The following is a 16,710-nucleotide window of genomic DNA, read 5'->3' on the forward strand; positions in this document are numbered from 1 at the left end:
GGGGGAGCCCCAAGCCCCGCATTTCACCCTCGCCCGGGAAAAAAAAAAAAAAATCCGCGAAAAAAAAAAAAAAAAAAAAAAAAAAAAGAAAAAATTTCCATGAGCAATTGTTAATTGCTTGCTAGGTAGTAGATACCAGGCTAGGTGGTAGGTAAAATACACAGATACGCCCCTGGACTTCAAAAAGGTCTTGATCTGCTCTGTCACTGAGTGCATACGACCAGCTCAGTATGGTAACCACTTGCCACATGTGACTATATACATTTAATTATAATTTTTAAATACAATTTCAGTTTTTCAGTGGCACTCTCCACACTTCATGTGCTCCATAGACACATGTGGCTATTGGCTAGCATTTTGGACTGCACAGATGTAGAACACTTCTGTCACTGCAGAAAGTTCTGTTGGACCATGCAGACCTGCTTCAAAGGTTGGTAAACAAGGGCCCACGGGTCAAGTCTGCCCTGCCGCCTGCTCTGGTAAATAAGTTTTTTATTGGAATGCAGCCATGCCTGTTCATTTACATACTGTCTATGGCTGTTTGGAGGCTGTAAGAACAGAGTTGAGTACTGGCAACCAAGGTAGGCTGGGCTACAGGGCCCAAATTATTTCCTATCTGTCCCTTTACAGGAAGTTTACCAATCTCTGGCCCAGATCAAGCAGGAAATTGGATGCATTGGAGAACTGCAACCAATCCTGTGTTTCAAGGACTGTGCCTTCAGCTAAGGCACGAGATTGAAGGTTAAGCCGGAGAGGCGATTAACAGCTAGGCCACGAAAGTCCTGGTGTGCCAGCATTTCTCAGAGTGTGCTCTGAAGAATACCAGTGCAGGCTGGGCGTGGCAGCTCACACCTGTAAACGCAGCACTTTGGGAGACCAAAGCAGGCAGATTGCTTGACCCAAAAAGTTCAAGACCAGACTGGGCAACATGGAGTTAGTTCCTGGAGAACTAAGATTATTTGAAACCTGCTTTGAGATACTTTGCCTTAAGGAGCCGTTGAATGCTTTTGAGCTAAGGAGAGACATCATCACATGTGTTTTGTAAGTCGAGGTCCTTGATTCTTTGTTGGCACGTCTTTCAATAGCACTTGTCTTAACCTGGTGATACAGTATTTAATAGTTGTGAGCTTGTCTAAACCAAGGTCAACTACTGTTCTCTTTGAGGACAGGCGTTATGTTATTTACATTTATACGTTCTCATGCTCTTTGCTGCCTCCAGATCCTTAGTAAATTCTCAGTATGTCTGTGGGATGGGAATGAGCCAGTTGGCAGTGCAGCCACTGTGTTGTTGCAAACTCATTAGTCATCTCCCTTATTTAGCTCCTTGGCAGAAGTTGGTATCTCTAAACTGGAGGAGCAAATAAGACGCAGAGCAGAAATGTGAGGGTGAGGAAATATTTTAAGCTGCCAGAAGGCCTAGAGGTCCACAGATAAGAGCTTCCACCTGCCTACCTACAGCCTGCCTGTGGGGATGCTGTCACTGGCAATGACTCACTTGCTGGGCCAGTATCAGGCCACATTAATGTGCCATTAGTCTTAAGAGTCAGCAGAAAAGCCCCCACACCCTCATCCCACCTTCTAGCCATTGAGATGTCAGCCCGCCTCCTGCATGGGTACAGGTGAGTTGACAAACCTTCCAATCCACAGCCACCGGGTTTCTTGCTTCTCTCTCTTTCTTCTTTGGAGAAACGCCAGTTAGGTTTGTCTTTGGAAGGACAGAAGTGTGACATCCTTGATTTGTATATATGTGGTTTCCTTTAGATTCTGTGCTCTCCTGGGGACCTTACCTGTACAGCATGGTGAGTAGATGCACATCTGTGCCCTCTGGGTAAACGCCCAGCCGATCTCTTCTGGCTCTGACCCCAGGAAGAGAGATGCTGGATGAGTTTGCCTGTGTGCTTGGCACAGCTTTTTAGGGACAAACTGAAAGAAAACCAGCACACATCACTTTTTTCCAGATATAGGAAACACATTTTTTCTTTTTTTTTTTTTTTTTTTTGTGAGACAGAGTTTCGTTCTTGTGACCTAGGCTGGAGTGCAGTGGTGTGATCTTGGCTCACTGCAACCTCCACCTCCTAGGTTCAAGCAATTCCCCTGCCTCAGCCTCCCGAGTAGCTGGGATTACAGGCGCCTACCACAGCACCCAGCTAATTTTTTGTGTTTTTAGTAGAGACAGGGTTTTGCCACGTTGGGCAGGCTGGTCTCGAACTCCTGACCTCAGGTGATCCACCCACCTCAGCTGCCCAAAGTGCTGGAATTACAGGTGTAAGCCACTGCGCCCGGCTAAGAAACACATTTTTTCAATTCCCCAAATTTTTATTACAAAAATTTTCAAATATGCAGGAACGTTGAAAGATCACTGTGAATACCTTCTTAGATTCAGTTAACAATTGCTGTGTCTCCTCCGATGGACATGTGCGTGTAACAATATGCTTTCCTACGTAAGCTCCCATTCTCCTTCTTTCCCCTCCTTCCCCTACCCCTCCCTCACTGCAGCAATATCAGATTGACGTTCCCCAGTATAGTGGGTCTTTTTGCTCTTGGTTTACATTCCAGTCTCTTCTTGAAGACAAAGGTCTGGCAGAGGTGTCTAAAATTGCAGAGCAAGTCCTGAATGCCATAAATAAGGAGCTCTACAGAGAGGCCACAGTGCTGTGGGGGAAAGCGGAAATGATCATCGAACAGGTAAAAAGGGGACACACTCAGGGGCCAGCCTAGTTGGCTTTTTCTGGTGAGTACAGGGCCTGTGGTTAGTGTTGTCAAACTTGGGGTCTACCCTGAGCCTCCCCACGTATCTGCAAATGATTGCATGCTAGACAGTAAATCTGTCGGGTCTGAGCAGTGATATTGTGGCTCCTTACAGAGTCAGAATCTGCAAGACTGAAAGCCACCCAGGCCTGCAAGACTTTCTTGTCCTTCTTCACTAAATATATGGATGCTGTAAAAAAAAAAAAAAAAAAAAAAAAAAGATTGTCTTGCAGAGGTGAGTGTTTAGTTTGGAGACAACACATTCCCTTATTGGAGCCCTTGCCAAGCGACATTCTGACTCCAGAGAGCCAGAAGCAAAGGATGCACTGGCCAGGGGCTGGGAGTGTAGGACCCTCTGCAGCTCTGTTCTTTCTGTAAGTTAACAGTGAGGCCCTTGGTTTTTTCCCTGCAGGGCCTGATCACTGCTCATATGAGCTGCTCACTACTCCTGGGAGAGTGGGCTGGGCTGACACAGCTGGTTTCTGAGCCTTCAGAGCTGCATTTCTTTCTTTCTTTTTTGAGACCAAGTCTGGCTCTGTCGCCCGGCTGTAGTGCAGTGGCCCAATCTCAGCTCACTGAAACCTCTGCCTCCCGGGTTCAAGTGATTCTCATGTCTCAGCCTCCAGAGTAGGTGGGACTACAGGTGAGCACCACCACACCTGGCTGATTTTTGTCTTTTTAGTTCAGAGGGGTTTCACCAAGTTGACCAGGCTGGTCTTGAACTCCTGGGCTCAAGTGATCTACCTGCCTCAGCCTCCGGAAGTGCTGGGAGGTGCTCACAGGTGTGAGCCACCACGCCCAGCCACAGCTGTATTACTTTCTGATCCAAGCAGATTTACAAAGTTAAAGCTGTCCTTAGATAAAGAGCCATGTTTTTTCTGTTTGGCAGTTTTGATGATAGAAAAATGAAATGAAACAACCAAACAAACTTTTGTATTCCAGAACACAGATGGGGTGAACTTCTATAACATCTTAACTAAAAGCCCTCCCATACCTACAATGGAGTCGAGTCTAGAATTCACGCAGAGCCACCTAGGTGAGTGAACCTTGAAATTTTTAGACCCTGCCTCAGCCTCCATGCAAAAAGAAACCTGTTTATTAAAAAAACCTTTATTAACATATAATTTGCATACCATAAAATTAACTCATTGTAAGTGGTTTTCAGGATATTCCCAGAGTTGTGCAGTCACTGTCACAATCCAATTTTAGAACATTTTCGTCACCCCAAAGAGATCCCGCGTGTCTGCTTGCAGTCGGTTGTCCCTGGCAACCACTCATCTGCTTTCTGTCTCTCTTTTTTTTTTTTTTTGAAATGGAGTCTCGCTCTGTCACCAGACTGGAGTGTGGTGGCACCATATCAGCTAACTGCCATCTCCGCCTCCCAGGTTCAAGTGATTCTCCTGCCGCAGGCTCCTGAGTAGCTGGGACTACAGGTGCATGCTACTACACCCAGCTAATTTTTGTATTTTTAGTAGAGACGAGGTTTCACCAGGTTGGCCAAGATGGTGTCAATCTTGACCTCATGATCCACCCTCCTCGGCTTCCCAAAGTGCTGGGATTACAGGTGTGAGCCACCTCGCTCGGCCCTCTGTACCTTTAGATTTGCCTTTTCTGAACATTTTATATGAATACAATCACACAATAGTTAGTCTTTTGCACTGGCTTCTGTCACGTAGCATGATGTTTTTGAAGTTTAGAAATCAGCTTCTGTACACCAAATTACAACATCAATTAAAGTCTGAATTTAGTCGTTTTTCAGCCAACTAAGAGGCATATAAACGCTGCAGGAGACCCTAGGTTCCACGTCCCAGATGATTCTCTTTGGCCATTCTGGAGAATCCCAGTGGCCCCCAAGTCTATAGAATGTACAGTCAATACTATTATGTTGGTGCAAAGTAACTGTGGTTTTTGCCAGGTTTCAAGATTTATTAACTCACAACCAATTATGCATTATTTCCCTTCCCACCCAGCTCCCTAACAACTCCTTATTAGAGTGCTATTGAAGTTTCGAAGTTTTGCCATTACTTTTTTTTTTTTTTTTTTTTTTTTTGAGATGGAGTCTTGCTCTGTCACCCAGGCTGGAGTGCAGTGGCGCGATCTTGGCTCACTGCAACTTCCACCTCCCTACTTCAAGCAATTCCCCTGCCTCAGCCTCCTGAGTAGCTGGGACTACAGGTGCACACCACCACACCTGGCTAATTTTTTGTATTTTGGTAAAGACGTGCTTTCACTATGTTGGCCAGTATGGTCTTGATCTTCTGACCTCGTGATCCGCCCTCAGCCTCCCAAAGTGCTGGGATTACAGGTGTGAGCCACCGCGCCCTGCCTTGCTATTACTTTTAATGGCAAAAACCACATTTACTTTTGGACCAACCTAATAAAAAAGCCTCTCCACTTTCATTGTGTTTCTGACTTCCTTCCTCCCGCTGGGGGTGAATCAAGGTGATGCTTTTCCTTTTCCAGCTGAATCTGAAACCCTCCCTCTTGCTGTACAGCGTCCCCAGCAGCTTGGTAAAGGTGTCCTCTTGGTCTTACTTCCAGTCCTTTGACTCACCGTGTACCAGTTTGGTTTTAGTTCGTCTTTGTCAGCGCCACGTGAGACACCTACAACGAGATGCCTTAAGCCAGCTCATGAATGGCCCCATCAGAAAGAAGCTCAAAATCATTCCGGAGGATCAAACCTGGGGAGGTACTTATGTGACCTAATTAAGTGCTGTTTGTAGAGTTATGGGGAGAAAAGAGGTGCAAATTCAGAGACCTGAATTTGTAGGATGGGTTTTGCTGGTGGTGAGAATAGGTTATAGGTAAACAGTGTTACCATCCACATGTTGTAGGTGAGCAAATAGATACAGAAGACAGTGAATGACTTGGCAGGCCTGGATACAATAGTTCATGCCTATAATTCCACCACTGTGGGAGACTGAGTTGAGAGGATTGCTTGAGACCACAATTAAGCAACATGGCTGGGCATGGTGGCATGTGGCATGTAGTCCTAACTACTAGGGAGGCTGAGGAGGGAGGATTGCTTAAACCCAGGAGTTGGAGGCTACAGTGAGTTATGGTTGTGCTACTGCACTGCAGCCTGGGAAACAGAGTGAAACCCTGTCTCTTCAAAAGGGGAAAAAAAAGATTTGTTAAAATTGCTTCAAGCCGGGCGCGGTGGCTCACGCCTGTAATCCCAGCACTTTGGGAGGCTGAGGCAGGTGGATCACGAGGTCAAGAGATCGAGACCATCCTGGTCAACATGGTGAAACCCTGTCTCTACTAAAAATACAGAAAAATTAGCTGGGCATGGTGGTGCGTGCCTGTAATCCCAGCTACTCAGGAGGCTGAGGCAGGAGAATTGCCTGAACCCAGGAGGCGGGGGTTGCGGCGAGCCGAGATCGCGCCATTGCACTCCAGCCTGGGTAACGAGCGAAACTCCATCTCAAAAAAAAAAAAAAATTGCTTCAAAATAAAGGGTTGGTAGGGAGCTGGGTAGGGAGAGAAATAATGCATAATTGGTTGAGAGCTAATAATTGTTGAAGCCTGGTATGGGTACATTGGAGCATTGTACGCTTCTCTTTTGTATCCATTTGAAGTTTTCCACAATAAAAAATTAAGATATGAGAACTCATTATCACAAGGATCGTACAAAAAAAAAAATTAAGATTAAAAAAGCCACATCCAAGGTCACGGTTGGTTGCAGATGAGATTCTGTGCCAAAGATCCTTCTTGCAGGATGTCATACATGCCCAGGTGGTCGGGCAGATTTTGACCAGCTCTCTCGCTGGCCTCCCCAGGCATCCTGATGCTGGATGTGGCCGAGCAGTACTGCATTCTGGTCTCAAGGCTGTGGTGAGGAAATAATGAAATCCTTAGAGACCAGGACCAGGTAGAAATCTTGGGTAAGTTCCTACTTAGTCCTGCAGGGAGGCCTTGAGCAAGCAGAGATCCCAGGTTTCTGAAGAGAAAACACTCCAAGCTGAAGAGGGTTTTGTTTCATGTGTGTCCAAGATAACGTAAGGATATGGGGTCAGTGATCCTGCGGCTGCTGGGAGCCTGTGATTTGCTGCTGCTAGGAGCTTTCTCAGGGGACATGGGCCTCCTCTCCCAACCTGCAGTCACCAGAGGGCTCATTCTGTCCTTGGTTTTTTCATTACCCCTGACTGCTGAGAGAACTTTATAAATGAACAAAAATTAGTTAGCTCAAATAAAAAGAGCTGGGCATGGCCTGGCACAGTGGCGCATGCCTGTAATCTTAGCACTTTGGGAGGCCGAGGCAGGAGGATCACCTGAGGTCGGGAGAAACCCTGTCTCTACTAAAAATACAAAATTAGCCTGGTGTGGTGGTGCACGCTTGTAATCCTAGCTACTTGGGAGGCTGAGGCAGGAGAATTGCTTGAACCTGGGAGGCAGAAGTTGTGGTGAGCCAAGATCACGCCGTGGTACTCCAGTCTGGGCAACAAAAGCGAAACTCCGTCTGAAAAAAAAAAAAGAGCTAGGTGTGGTGGTGTGCACCTGTAGTCTCAGCTACTTGGGAGGCTGAGGTTGGAGGATCGCTTAAACCTGGAAGGTAGAGGCTGCAGTGAGCTGAGAGTGTACCCCTGCACTCCAGCCTGGGTGACAGGGTGAGACTGTCTCAAAAAAAAAAAAAAAAATTAACTATTTAAATTATTATTATTTTTCTAAAAAAAAGACTTATCTCCTAGGGTAGTAATGAAGAAGAAATGGGATGTTGCTTGTGAAATGCCTCCTTGGCAGTGACTAGCAGGTAATGCTGGCTGGCACTGTTACTGCTGTTGTTCAGTGTCACGATAATGCTGTATTGCCTGGGGCTTGTTATTCATTTGGCTTTCCTGAGGGCCAGCTCTGAATCGGTTTAGGTTTGATCTGATTTATCAGAAGGCAGACCCACTTGTTCAGGACTTGAAACTTGGCCCTGGTGTTACTGAAGAAAACAGGAAAACTGGCATTGGCCCAAAGCATGGTTTATTTCCTAAGTGTACCAGCCTAACGAGTATTTCCCCGGCCTCTGCCTCACTGTTTCCATGGATAGTAGCCTATTCCAGGTGTCAATTCCTCATTTAAAATGGCGCCTGCTGTCATCACAAGCTCTCAAGCGAATGGACCACATGTGCTGTGTATGTGTGCCCTACACCTGACCAGTGGGCACAGATTTCTGGGCTGGTTCATCCCTGTTTGTGAAGCATCGGTGCATTCCATCGTCGTTCGGTGCTGCAGCACAAGATGCTCTGGGCTGAAAGGTACCTCTTGTTCTGGCAGATTCCAAGCTCCTTCCTCTCTCTCCTTCTCCATGTGCAGGCCAGGCGACCAATGTCTTCATGAACATGGAGGAGGACTTCATGAAGCCAGTCATAAGCATTGTGGACGAGTTGCTGGAGGCAGGGATCAACGTGACCGTGTATAATGGACAGCTTGATCTCATCGTAGATACCATGGGTAGGAATTGACTCTGAGGGACACACGGAGGCAGTTTTATGGGTTCAGCTGGAAGGGAACTGGCATTGGACATGGCAGTCTTGGGGTGGGTAATGTTGAAATGCCAGGAGGAAGGCCACTTCTCATTATATCCATCTACCCCTGACCCTCATTCTCCAAAGAATAGGGAGCTACACAGGGCTGTGACCCCTCAGAAGCCTGGGCCTATCCAAGTTTTAGGGCCCTTAGGTATAATTAAAGAAAAGAACAACACCTGTCTCTACCACAAAATTTAAAAAGACATTTTTCTGGCTACTGGGCAAATGCACTATTTAATTAAGGGAGAGCTTCATGTTTGTATGACTTCACAGTTGATGTCAACCACTGCAATGTGAATTAAAACTCAACCCTAATGACTGTAACCCTGAAGAGCCAGGGGAAACGGTCTTTGTGGATTCCCAGCTACTGCCCTGTCACCTACCACGTGTTTAATTTGCTCACTTCCAAATTAAATAGGGGCTGGTAGAAGCTCTGAGACAGGTTCTCTGAACTGCCAGGCCAATTGAGGCACAAGGTCTGGCAGATGTGACGCGCCTCGTGAAACAAGAAGAATTGAATATTTTTGTGACTGGTAAGCAAGGGACCTCAAGGACCATTTGGAAAGCTGCTGCATTTTTTCCATGAACAGCCCGGGTGACACTGCCTCATTCCTGACGTCTCTCAGTCCTCCTCACAGGCCTGTCCGCCTCCAGAGGTCCCCCAGTTCCCTTCCTAAAGAGGAGGTGGCAGTGGGAGAGGCAGAGGCAAAAGCAAGTCAGGCCTTGCAGCTGTTAGGTTTCTCCCAGCAACGTAGGTTTCACTGGGAGTCAGAAATGCAGATGCTCAGGCCCCACCCTGATCTTCTGAATCAGAATTTGCGTTTTAACAAGATATCCTGAGTGAGAGCATGCCTATTACAGTTTGGGAAGCACCAACACTTCAGACCTAGACTTTTTTCCTGCTTTACCCAGCTGTTAATGCCGGGCCTTTCTCACCAGGTCAGGAGGCCTGGGTGCGGAAGCTGAGGTGGCCAGAACTGCCTAAATTCAATCAGCTGAAGTGGAAGGCCCTGTACAGTGACCCTAAATCTTTAGAAACGTCTGCTTTTGTCAAGTCCTACAAGAACCTGGCTTTCTACTGGATTCTGAAGGCTGGTCACATGGTAAGAGAGAGCTTTTGTTCCAGACTCGAAATCACCCTGAGAGGGAAGCCATAGGCAGTTATTATGCCTCTGTCTACTACCCAGGCGGGTCTTGTAAGAAGTACAAGGGCTGGGTGCAGTGGCTCATGCCTGTAATCCCAGCACTTTGGGAGGCCAAGGTAGAGCCCAGGAGTTTGAGACCAACCTGGGCCACAGGGTAAAACCTTGTCTCTACAAAAAATATGAAAATTAGGCCAGATGCAGAGGCTCATACCTGTAATCCCAGCACTTTGGGAGGCTGAGGTGGGTAGATCACTTGAGCTCAAGAGTTCAAGACTAGGCTTGGCAACATGGTGAAACCCCATCTCTACTAAAATTACAAAAATTTGCCAGATGTGGTGGCCATACACCTATGGTCCCAGCTACTTGGGAGGCTGAAGCACAAGAATCACTTGAACCCGGGAGGTGAAGGTTGCAGTGAGATGAGAGAGCGCCACTACACTCTATCCTGGGCAGCAGAGTGAGACTCCTGTCTCAGAAAAAAACGAAAATTATCCGGGCGTGGTGGCACATGCCTGTGGTCTCAGCTACTCGGGAGGCTGAGGTGGGAGGATTGATTGAACCTGAAAGTTAGAAGCTGTAATGAGCCAAGATCACACCACTGCACTCCAGCCTGGGTGACAGAGTGAGACCCTGTCTCGAAGAAAAAAGAAATACTTAGGGCTTGGGAGTTTTTGAGTTCCCTATGAAAATTCTGCTATTAGTACTAGACACTACGAACACAAGGGTGAGTGGTGCCCAGCCCCTGTCCTCAAGGAGCTCATGGTCTAGAGACAGACAGGCAAGGAGACTGTCAGCAGCATGGGGCGAGCCATGCTAAGAGGGGGCTTGGCCCAGGGAGAGGTGCCCTGCCCAGGCTTGCAGATCTGGAAGGTGCCCACGTGATGCATAGGAGTGAGTTAGGGAAAGAGGAGGGGTAGGAAGCATGGAGAGCAGTGAATACAAGGTCCAGAGGAACCTCAGATGGTAAGGCCCAGGAATGGATACTGGTGGGAGGTGGCTGCAGAAGGGGAATTTGCATACCACGCCAAGGAGTTCATACAGTAGGGCACCAAGAAGAGGTTTTAAGCAAAGGAGTGAAATTAACAAATTTGTCCAAGAAATACTGTTCTAGCAGTAGAGGGCATGAGGCAAGCCTGGGGCCAAGGACCAGTCAATGAAGCTGTCAGGAAAATCCAGAAAGGAGGAAAGTGTATGGACTTGGTAAAGTGTAAAGAAGGGAAAATTGGCAGGACTTGGTTATCATTTGGGGCAGAAAAGAACTGAAAGATAGCTTCCAGGTTTCTGCTCCGGCATTGTGGTTTAGGATGGAGGCAGTTTGCACAAGCTGAGTTTGAATTGCCTATAGAACAGAAGGCAGAAGAAGAACCTACAAGTGATGAGACCAAGAAAGGAGCAGCCAGACAAGTGAGAAGGGAGACCAGGATGCGTGGCATCCCCAAAGTAGGGAGGGGCCCACAGTGCCAAGTGAGAACTCAGGGGAAGGGCTGGAACGTGCGTGATGTCCTTGGCACCTGTGTCATGGCAAGGTCAGAAGCCAGAATGGAAAGGCTGGAGAAAATGAGTAATGAGAAGAGACAGCAACTTCCTTTAAGAAGCCAGATAAGGCCGGGCGCAGTGGCTCACGCCTGTAATCCCAGCACTTTGGGAGGCCGAGGCGGGTGGATCACAAGGTCAAGAGATCAAGACCATCCTGGTCAACATGGTGAAACCCCGTCTCTACTAAAAATACAAAACATTAGCTGGGCATGGTGGTGTGTGCCTGTAATCCCAGCTACTCAGGAGGCTGAGGTAGGAGAATTGCCTGAACCCAGGAGGCGGAGGTTGCGGTGAGCCGAGGTCGTGCCATTGCACTCCAGTCAGTCTGGGCAACAACAGCGAAACTCCGTCTCAAAAAAAAAAAAAAAAAAAAGAAGCCAGATAAAGTAGCCCACTCTTTAAAGATACTTAATCTGGGCTGGGTGCGGTGACTCACATCTGTAATCCCAGCACTTTGGGAAGCCAAGGTTGACAGATCACCTGAGGTCAGGAGTTCCAGACCAACCTGGCTAACATGGCGAAACTCTGTCTCTACTAAAAATACAAAATTAGCCGTGCATGGTGGCAAGTGCCTGTAACCCCAGCTACTCGGGAGGATGAGTCAGGAGAATCGCTTAAACCTGGGAGGTGAAGGTTGCGGTGAGCCGAGGTCATGCCACTGCACTCAGGCTTGGATGACAGAGTGAGACTCCATCTCAATAAATAAATAGACTTAATCTATTTGTTCTAAAGGGAGAACAAACAAGGCAGCCGGGCACAGAAAGGGAGAGGGCATCTCTCAGCATCTGAGTACCTTCAACATTGACTAAAAAAAAACCAAAACAACAGGAAGTCTTAGAGCAAAGCACTGTTATAGGTTGAGTACCTCTTATCTGAAATGTTTGGGACCAGTTGTGTTTCAGATTTTGGAAAATTTGCATATGCATAATGAGATATCTTGGGGATGGGACCCAAGTCTAGACAAGAATTCATTTATTATGCTTCCTGTACACCTTATACACATAGACAGGAGGTAATTTTGTACGATATTTTAAATAATTTTGTGCATGAAGCAAAGTTTGTGTGCATTGAATTATTAGAGGGCAAAGCATGGCTAAAATAGCCACTTCAACCAATCTGTGGTTATTGGACATCATATTATTTCTGACTCCAAATTTATATGTTGCCGATAAGCAATCATTTTCTTGCACATAGTCACACAAAAGTACTTCCAGTAAGAAATACAACATACTATTAATACAGTGGAAAAATGTGTGTTTGTCATAACTGAGCAGCACAGTAGTGTCACCAGAATACCGTGTCAGCTGCTAGACAACAGCAGCAGCAAACACCAGCAGCTCTCGGTCCCTGCCTACAATGCTGTGCTTCAATGAAAAGGTTACTGTACTGTACTGTAACCCCCTTGGGGATGCAGAAATAAACTGTGTGTTGTACGCCTGCATTTTGAATGCAACCCCTGGTGGGGCCAGGTGCGAAATGCTCCACTTGCGGCCTCATGGCAGTACTCAGAAAGGTTAGAATTGTGGAGCGAGGGCCATCCAGCCTCCATCTTCCAAGTCCAATTTTACCAAAAAAAAAAAAAAGAATTGTGGAGCTTTTTGGCTTTTCCAATGAGGGATGCTTAGCCTGCACTAGAGAGAAGTCCCTGCTGAGGCTGGTAGGAGGGCATGGGATAAGCCAACCGCACGCTCATGTACTAGAGTTCAGGCCCATTTCCTCTTGGTTTGTCACATATAGAACAACAGATCAGCTGGGGACAGGCTTAAAATAGCCCTCAGAGACTGTTATTAAGTTGTCCCCAAACCACTTCCCCTTTCGTTGATTAAATGTCATTTTAGGATGTCCCACCGTGCCTGTGCCTCCTGGGGACTCTTGGCAGAAGAGTCAAGGATGGGTGTGCATAGAGAATCATGGGGCCAGGGAATTGCAGAATGGGGAGACCATATACTCCACTCCTGTCTGTACAGGGGAAAAACTGAGACCTCTGCCCTTCCCCTTTTGATGGTGTGTGGGAAGGAAATTTTAAAGGGCTTGTTCTAAAAATCTGAGGGAAAACAAAAGAAAGTTGAATAACAATGTGACAATGGGATGCCATTTAAAGGGCCCTGTTTGTATTGTTTGCAGCTCTCTCCTGTGAGCTTCCTTCTCAGCGATTTCTCCATTTTCAGTCTGGGATCCCTGCTAGACAGACTCCTTTAAAATGTTGAGAATCCTCCTTCTTCCTTGAACAGCCTGGGTCTCAGTATTATGAGCATGCGCCTTACCAAGAAATCCGTAGATCAGTCTCAAATGGAGTAGAAGGTTCTTGCCTAAATGCTGACCTCTCCAGGTCCCTGCTACCCAGCCCAGTCGGTGCCTAGAAGAGCTTTCTTCTAGGATGAGCCCCGGGGTCTGCACAGCTTGTTGTCACAGAGCTGGCTCCCTTCTGGGAGCAAGGTTTCAGGATGTTGCCTCTGACCCCAGCCCCAGGAGTAGCAGCAGAAACACTAACTCAGATGTTGCTTGCTTCTAGGTTCCTTCTGACCAAGGGGACATTGCTCTGAAGATGATGAGACTGGTAACGCAGCAAGAATAGGATGGATGGGGCTGGAGATGAGCTGGTTTGGCCTTGGGGCACAGAGCTGAGCTGAGGCCCCTGAAGCTGTAGGAAGCACCATTCTTCTGCATATCTAATGGGGCTGTGATCATGAAGGTTCTGACCAGCTTCCGCAGAGGATAAAATCACTGTCTCTGGAGGCAATTTGAAAATTATTTCTGCTTCTTAAAAAACCTAAGATTTTTTTAAAAAATGGATTTGTTTTAATCAAAATGAAGGATGATAATAGATTATTACCTTTTCTTATAGAAGCAAATGATGTGATTTATAGAAAAACTGGGAATTATAGGTACACAAAGAATAAATAAACACCTGTGTACTCCCTTCCCAGGGGTAAGCACTATTACCAATTTAACATACGTCCTTGAAGATTTTCTTTGCAATATATATACGTATATATTTTTTACAAAAATGAATCATCACTGTATGTTGTTTTACTATTTGTTTGACCCATCAGTATATCCTAAACACCTTTCCATATCAATAAATGTTCTTCTGTAATATTTTTAATGGCTTTGGAGCATTCTACTTTATGGTGTACTATCGTTTATTTACAAAATTCCCAGTTGTTTCCAACAAGTATAATAATTTCTAGTTTGTTGCTATTATACCCAGTGCTCTGTTGATTCATCCTGATAGTTAGATTTTTATGTACCTCCTTATTTCTTATAATAAATTCATAAAAGTGTAATATTTAGTCAGAGGATTGCCAGATTTCCTTAGAATCAAAATAAGTAGCTCAGGACTTTTTTTTTTTTTTTTGAGACAGAGTTTCACTCATGTTACCCAGGCTGGAGTGCAATGGCGCGATCTCGGCTCACTGCAACCTCCGCCTCCTGGGTTCAGGCAATTCTCCTGCCTCAGCCTCCTGAGTAGCTGGGATTACAGGCACGCACCACCATGCCCAGCTAATTTTTTGTATTTTTAGTAGAGACGGGGTTTCACCATGTTGACCAGGATGGTCTCGATCTCTTGACCTCGTGATCCACCTGCCTCGGCCTCCCAAAGTGCTGGGATTACAGGCGTGAGCCACCGCGCCCGGCTAGTCAGGACTTTTAACTTTTTATTCACAGCTCAAGATTTGCATAAGCCGCAGATCGCGTGCAGCTTGTTAGCGGTGTCGGCTGAGAGGTCTGGAAGGGCTGGGCTTGCGAGAGGATCAACATGCCTCTGGCTAGAGATTTATTACATCCGTCCTTGGAAGAGGAAAAGAAAAAACATAAAAAGAAACGCCTAGTGCAAAGTCCAAATTCTTACTTTATGGATGTAAAATGTCCAGGTTGCTACAAGATCACCACGGTTTTCAGCCATGCTCAGACAGTGGTTCTTTGTGTAGGTTGTTCAACAGCGTTGGGCCAGCCTACAGGAGGAAAGGCCAGACTCACAGAAGGGTGTTCATTTAGAAGAAAGCAACACTAATGATCCAAACAGCTTCCTGAATTTGTGTTATCTCACAGAAAGCCTTATCATAAGTTCCATAATTCTAATTAATCTACCAAGATAATGTAATTATATTTGGTTTTGTAAGGTGTACAACAGTGAACTACTATTTTGGTGTCAGTTTTTCAATAAAGTTTTGATTATGGGCAAAAAAAAAAAAAAAATTTGCATAAGGAAGCTCAATGCCGTGGCTCACACCTGTGAACCTAGCACTTTGGGAGGTCGAGCTGGGAGGATCACTTGAACCCAGGAGTTCAAGAACAGCCTGGACAACATAGGGAGACCCTATTTGTACAAAAAAATTAAAACATTAGCCAGGCATTGTGGCACACACCCATAGTCCCAGCTACCCAGCTACTTGGGAGGCTGAAGCAGGAGGATCACTTGAGCCAGGGAGCTTGAGGTTTCAGTGAGCCATGATCAAGCCACTCACTCCAGCCTGGTTGACAGAGAGACCCTGTCTCAAAAAAAAAAAAAGAAAGAAAAGATCTGTATAGGGTCTCAGATCAGTCCTATAGCTTCTAGGACTATGAAAGAAATACTACCTCTTGTAGTTGCAGGGCTGAGATTTTATTTGTTTGTTTACTTATTTGAGACAGGGTCTCACTCTGTCACCCAGGCTAGAGTGCATTGGCACAATCATGGCTCAAGTGATCCTCCTGCCCCAGCCTCCCGAGTAGCTAGTACCACAGGTGTGCACCACCATATCCAGCTAGTTTTTAACATTTTGTTGTAGAGCTGGGGTCTCACTGTTTGCCCAGGCTGCTCTCCATCTCCCATGCTCTAGAAATCCACCTGCCTTGGTCTCCGAAAGTGCTGAGATTACAGGCATGAGTCACTGAGCCTGGCTGAAGGCTGAGTTTTAAAAACCAAACCCAAAGCTTATTCCTGCAGACTGTGAGGGAAGAGTTGACAGCAGGTTATGTCTACATGACCAGCCTCTTCAGACCCTGAGACTAAAATCGGGCCCCTGGGGCAGAGACTACACATGTCCCTGGGGTTCATTGTGAGCAAGAACTCCAGTGTGCCCATGGAAAGGAAGAGCCTTAGAAGCCTGTGCTGGATACCCCTGGACGTCACCAATGTGTATCCTTTTTACCTGCTGCTTTTGATGTGCATCCTTTGTTACAAAAAAAAGTTAGCTATTAGTATAACCTGCTACTGAGCCTTGTGAGTCATAGTAATCCACCCAACAAAGCAGTTGAAATTCAAACAAGTTGAATTCCCAACCTCACAGAGTCTTTTCTGTTAAAAGTTAGTGCATTGGTTGGGAAGAAATGTAATTCTGAGCATCGAGATGAGTCACCTGGGCAGATTTCAGTGAAGTGAGGGCACCTCAAACCTTCTTGGCCATTAGAAGCAGCCCTGGCCGGGTACGGTGGCTCACGCCTGTAATCCCAGCACTTTGGGAGGCTGAGGCGGCTGGATCACTTGAGGTCAGGAGTTCGAAACCAGCCTGTCCAACATGGCGAAACCCCATCTCTACCTAAAATAAAAAATTAGCCGGGCATGGTGGTATATGCCTGTAATCCAGTTACTCGGGAGGCTGAGGCAGGAGAATCGCTTGAACCTGGGAGGCAGAGGTTGCAGTGAGCCAAGATTGTGCCACTGTACTCCAGCCTGGGTGACAAGGGCAAAACTCCATCTCAAAAAAAAAAAAAAAAAAAAGCAGCCCTTCCATTGCTACTTGAGCAGGTTAATCCTGTCTTGCGCTAAGATCCTATAG

At 46.4% G+C, this 16,710-nt stretch overlaps 2 protein-coding genes across 3 annotated transcripts in view; both read left to right on the top strand.

The window, feature by feature from the left end:
* SCPEP1 (serine carboxypeptidase 1) overlaps nt 1–14,054 on the top strand; it is a 23,695-nt gene extending 9,641 nt beyond the window's left edge. The window contains exons 5-11 of one of the 2 annotated variants that reach the window (XM_032280110.1): nt 1,762–1,799; nt 2,557–2,685; nt 3,691–3,784; nt 5,324–5,437; nt 8,053–8,190; nt 9,207–9,370; nt 13,461–14,054. In XM_032280110.1, the coding sequence (XP_032136001.1) occupies nt 1,762–1,799; nt 2,557–2,685; nt 3,691–3,784; nt 5,324–5,437; nt 8,053–8,190; nt 9,207–9,370; nt 13,461–13,523 (740 nt within the window). In that variant the 3' untranslated portion in view covers nt 13,524–14,054. The remainder of the gene's footprint in view (nt 1–1,761; nt 1,800–2,556; nt 2,686–3,690; nt 3,785–5,323; nt 5,438–8,052; nt 8,191–9,206; nt 9,371–13,460) is intronic. The other variant, XM_032280111.1, reaches the window with a different exon arrangement.
* Nucleotides 14,055–14,641: 587 nt separating this feature from the next.
* On the top strand, nt 14,642–15,148 carry LOC116553033 (40S ribosomal protein S27-like). Its single transcript, XM_032280112.1, has one exon. It carries the CDS (start codon nt 14,709–14,711, stop codon nt 14,961–14,963), a length of 255 nt encoding a protein of 84 aa, XP_032136003.1. The 5' UTR covers nt 14,642–14,708; the 3' UTR covers nt 14,964–15,148.
* The last annotated feature ends 1,562 nt before the right edge of the window (nt 15,149–16,710 follow it).

Source organism: Sapajus apella, unplaced genomic scaffold (genome assembly GCF_009761245.1).
Source record: "Sapajus apella isolate SASKATOON/1434 unplaced genomic scaffold, GSC_monkey_1.0 scaffold12, whole genome shotgun sequence".
Classification (NCBI taxonomy): domain Eukaryota; kingdom Metazoa; phylum Chordata; class Mammalia; order Primates; family Cebidae; genus Sapajus; species Sapajus apella.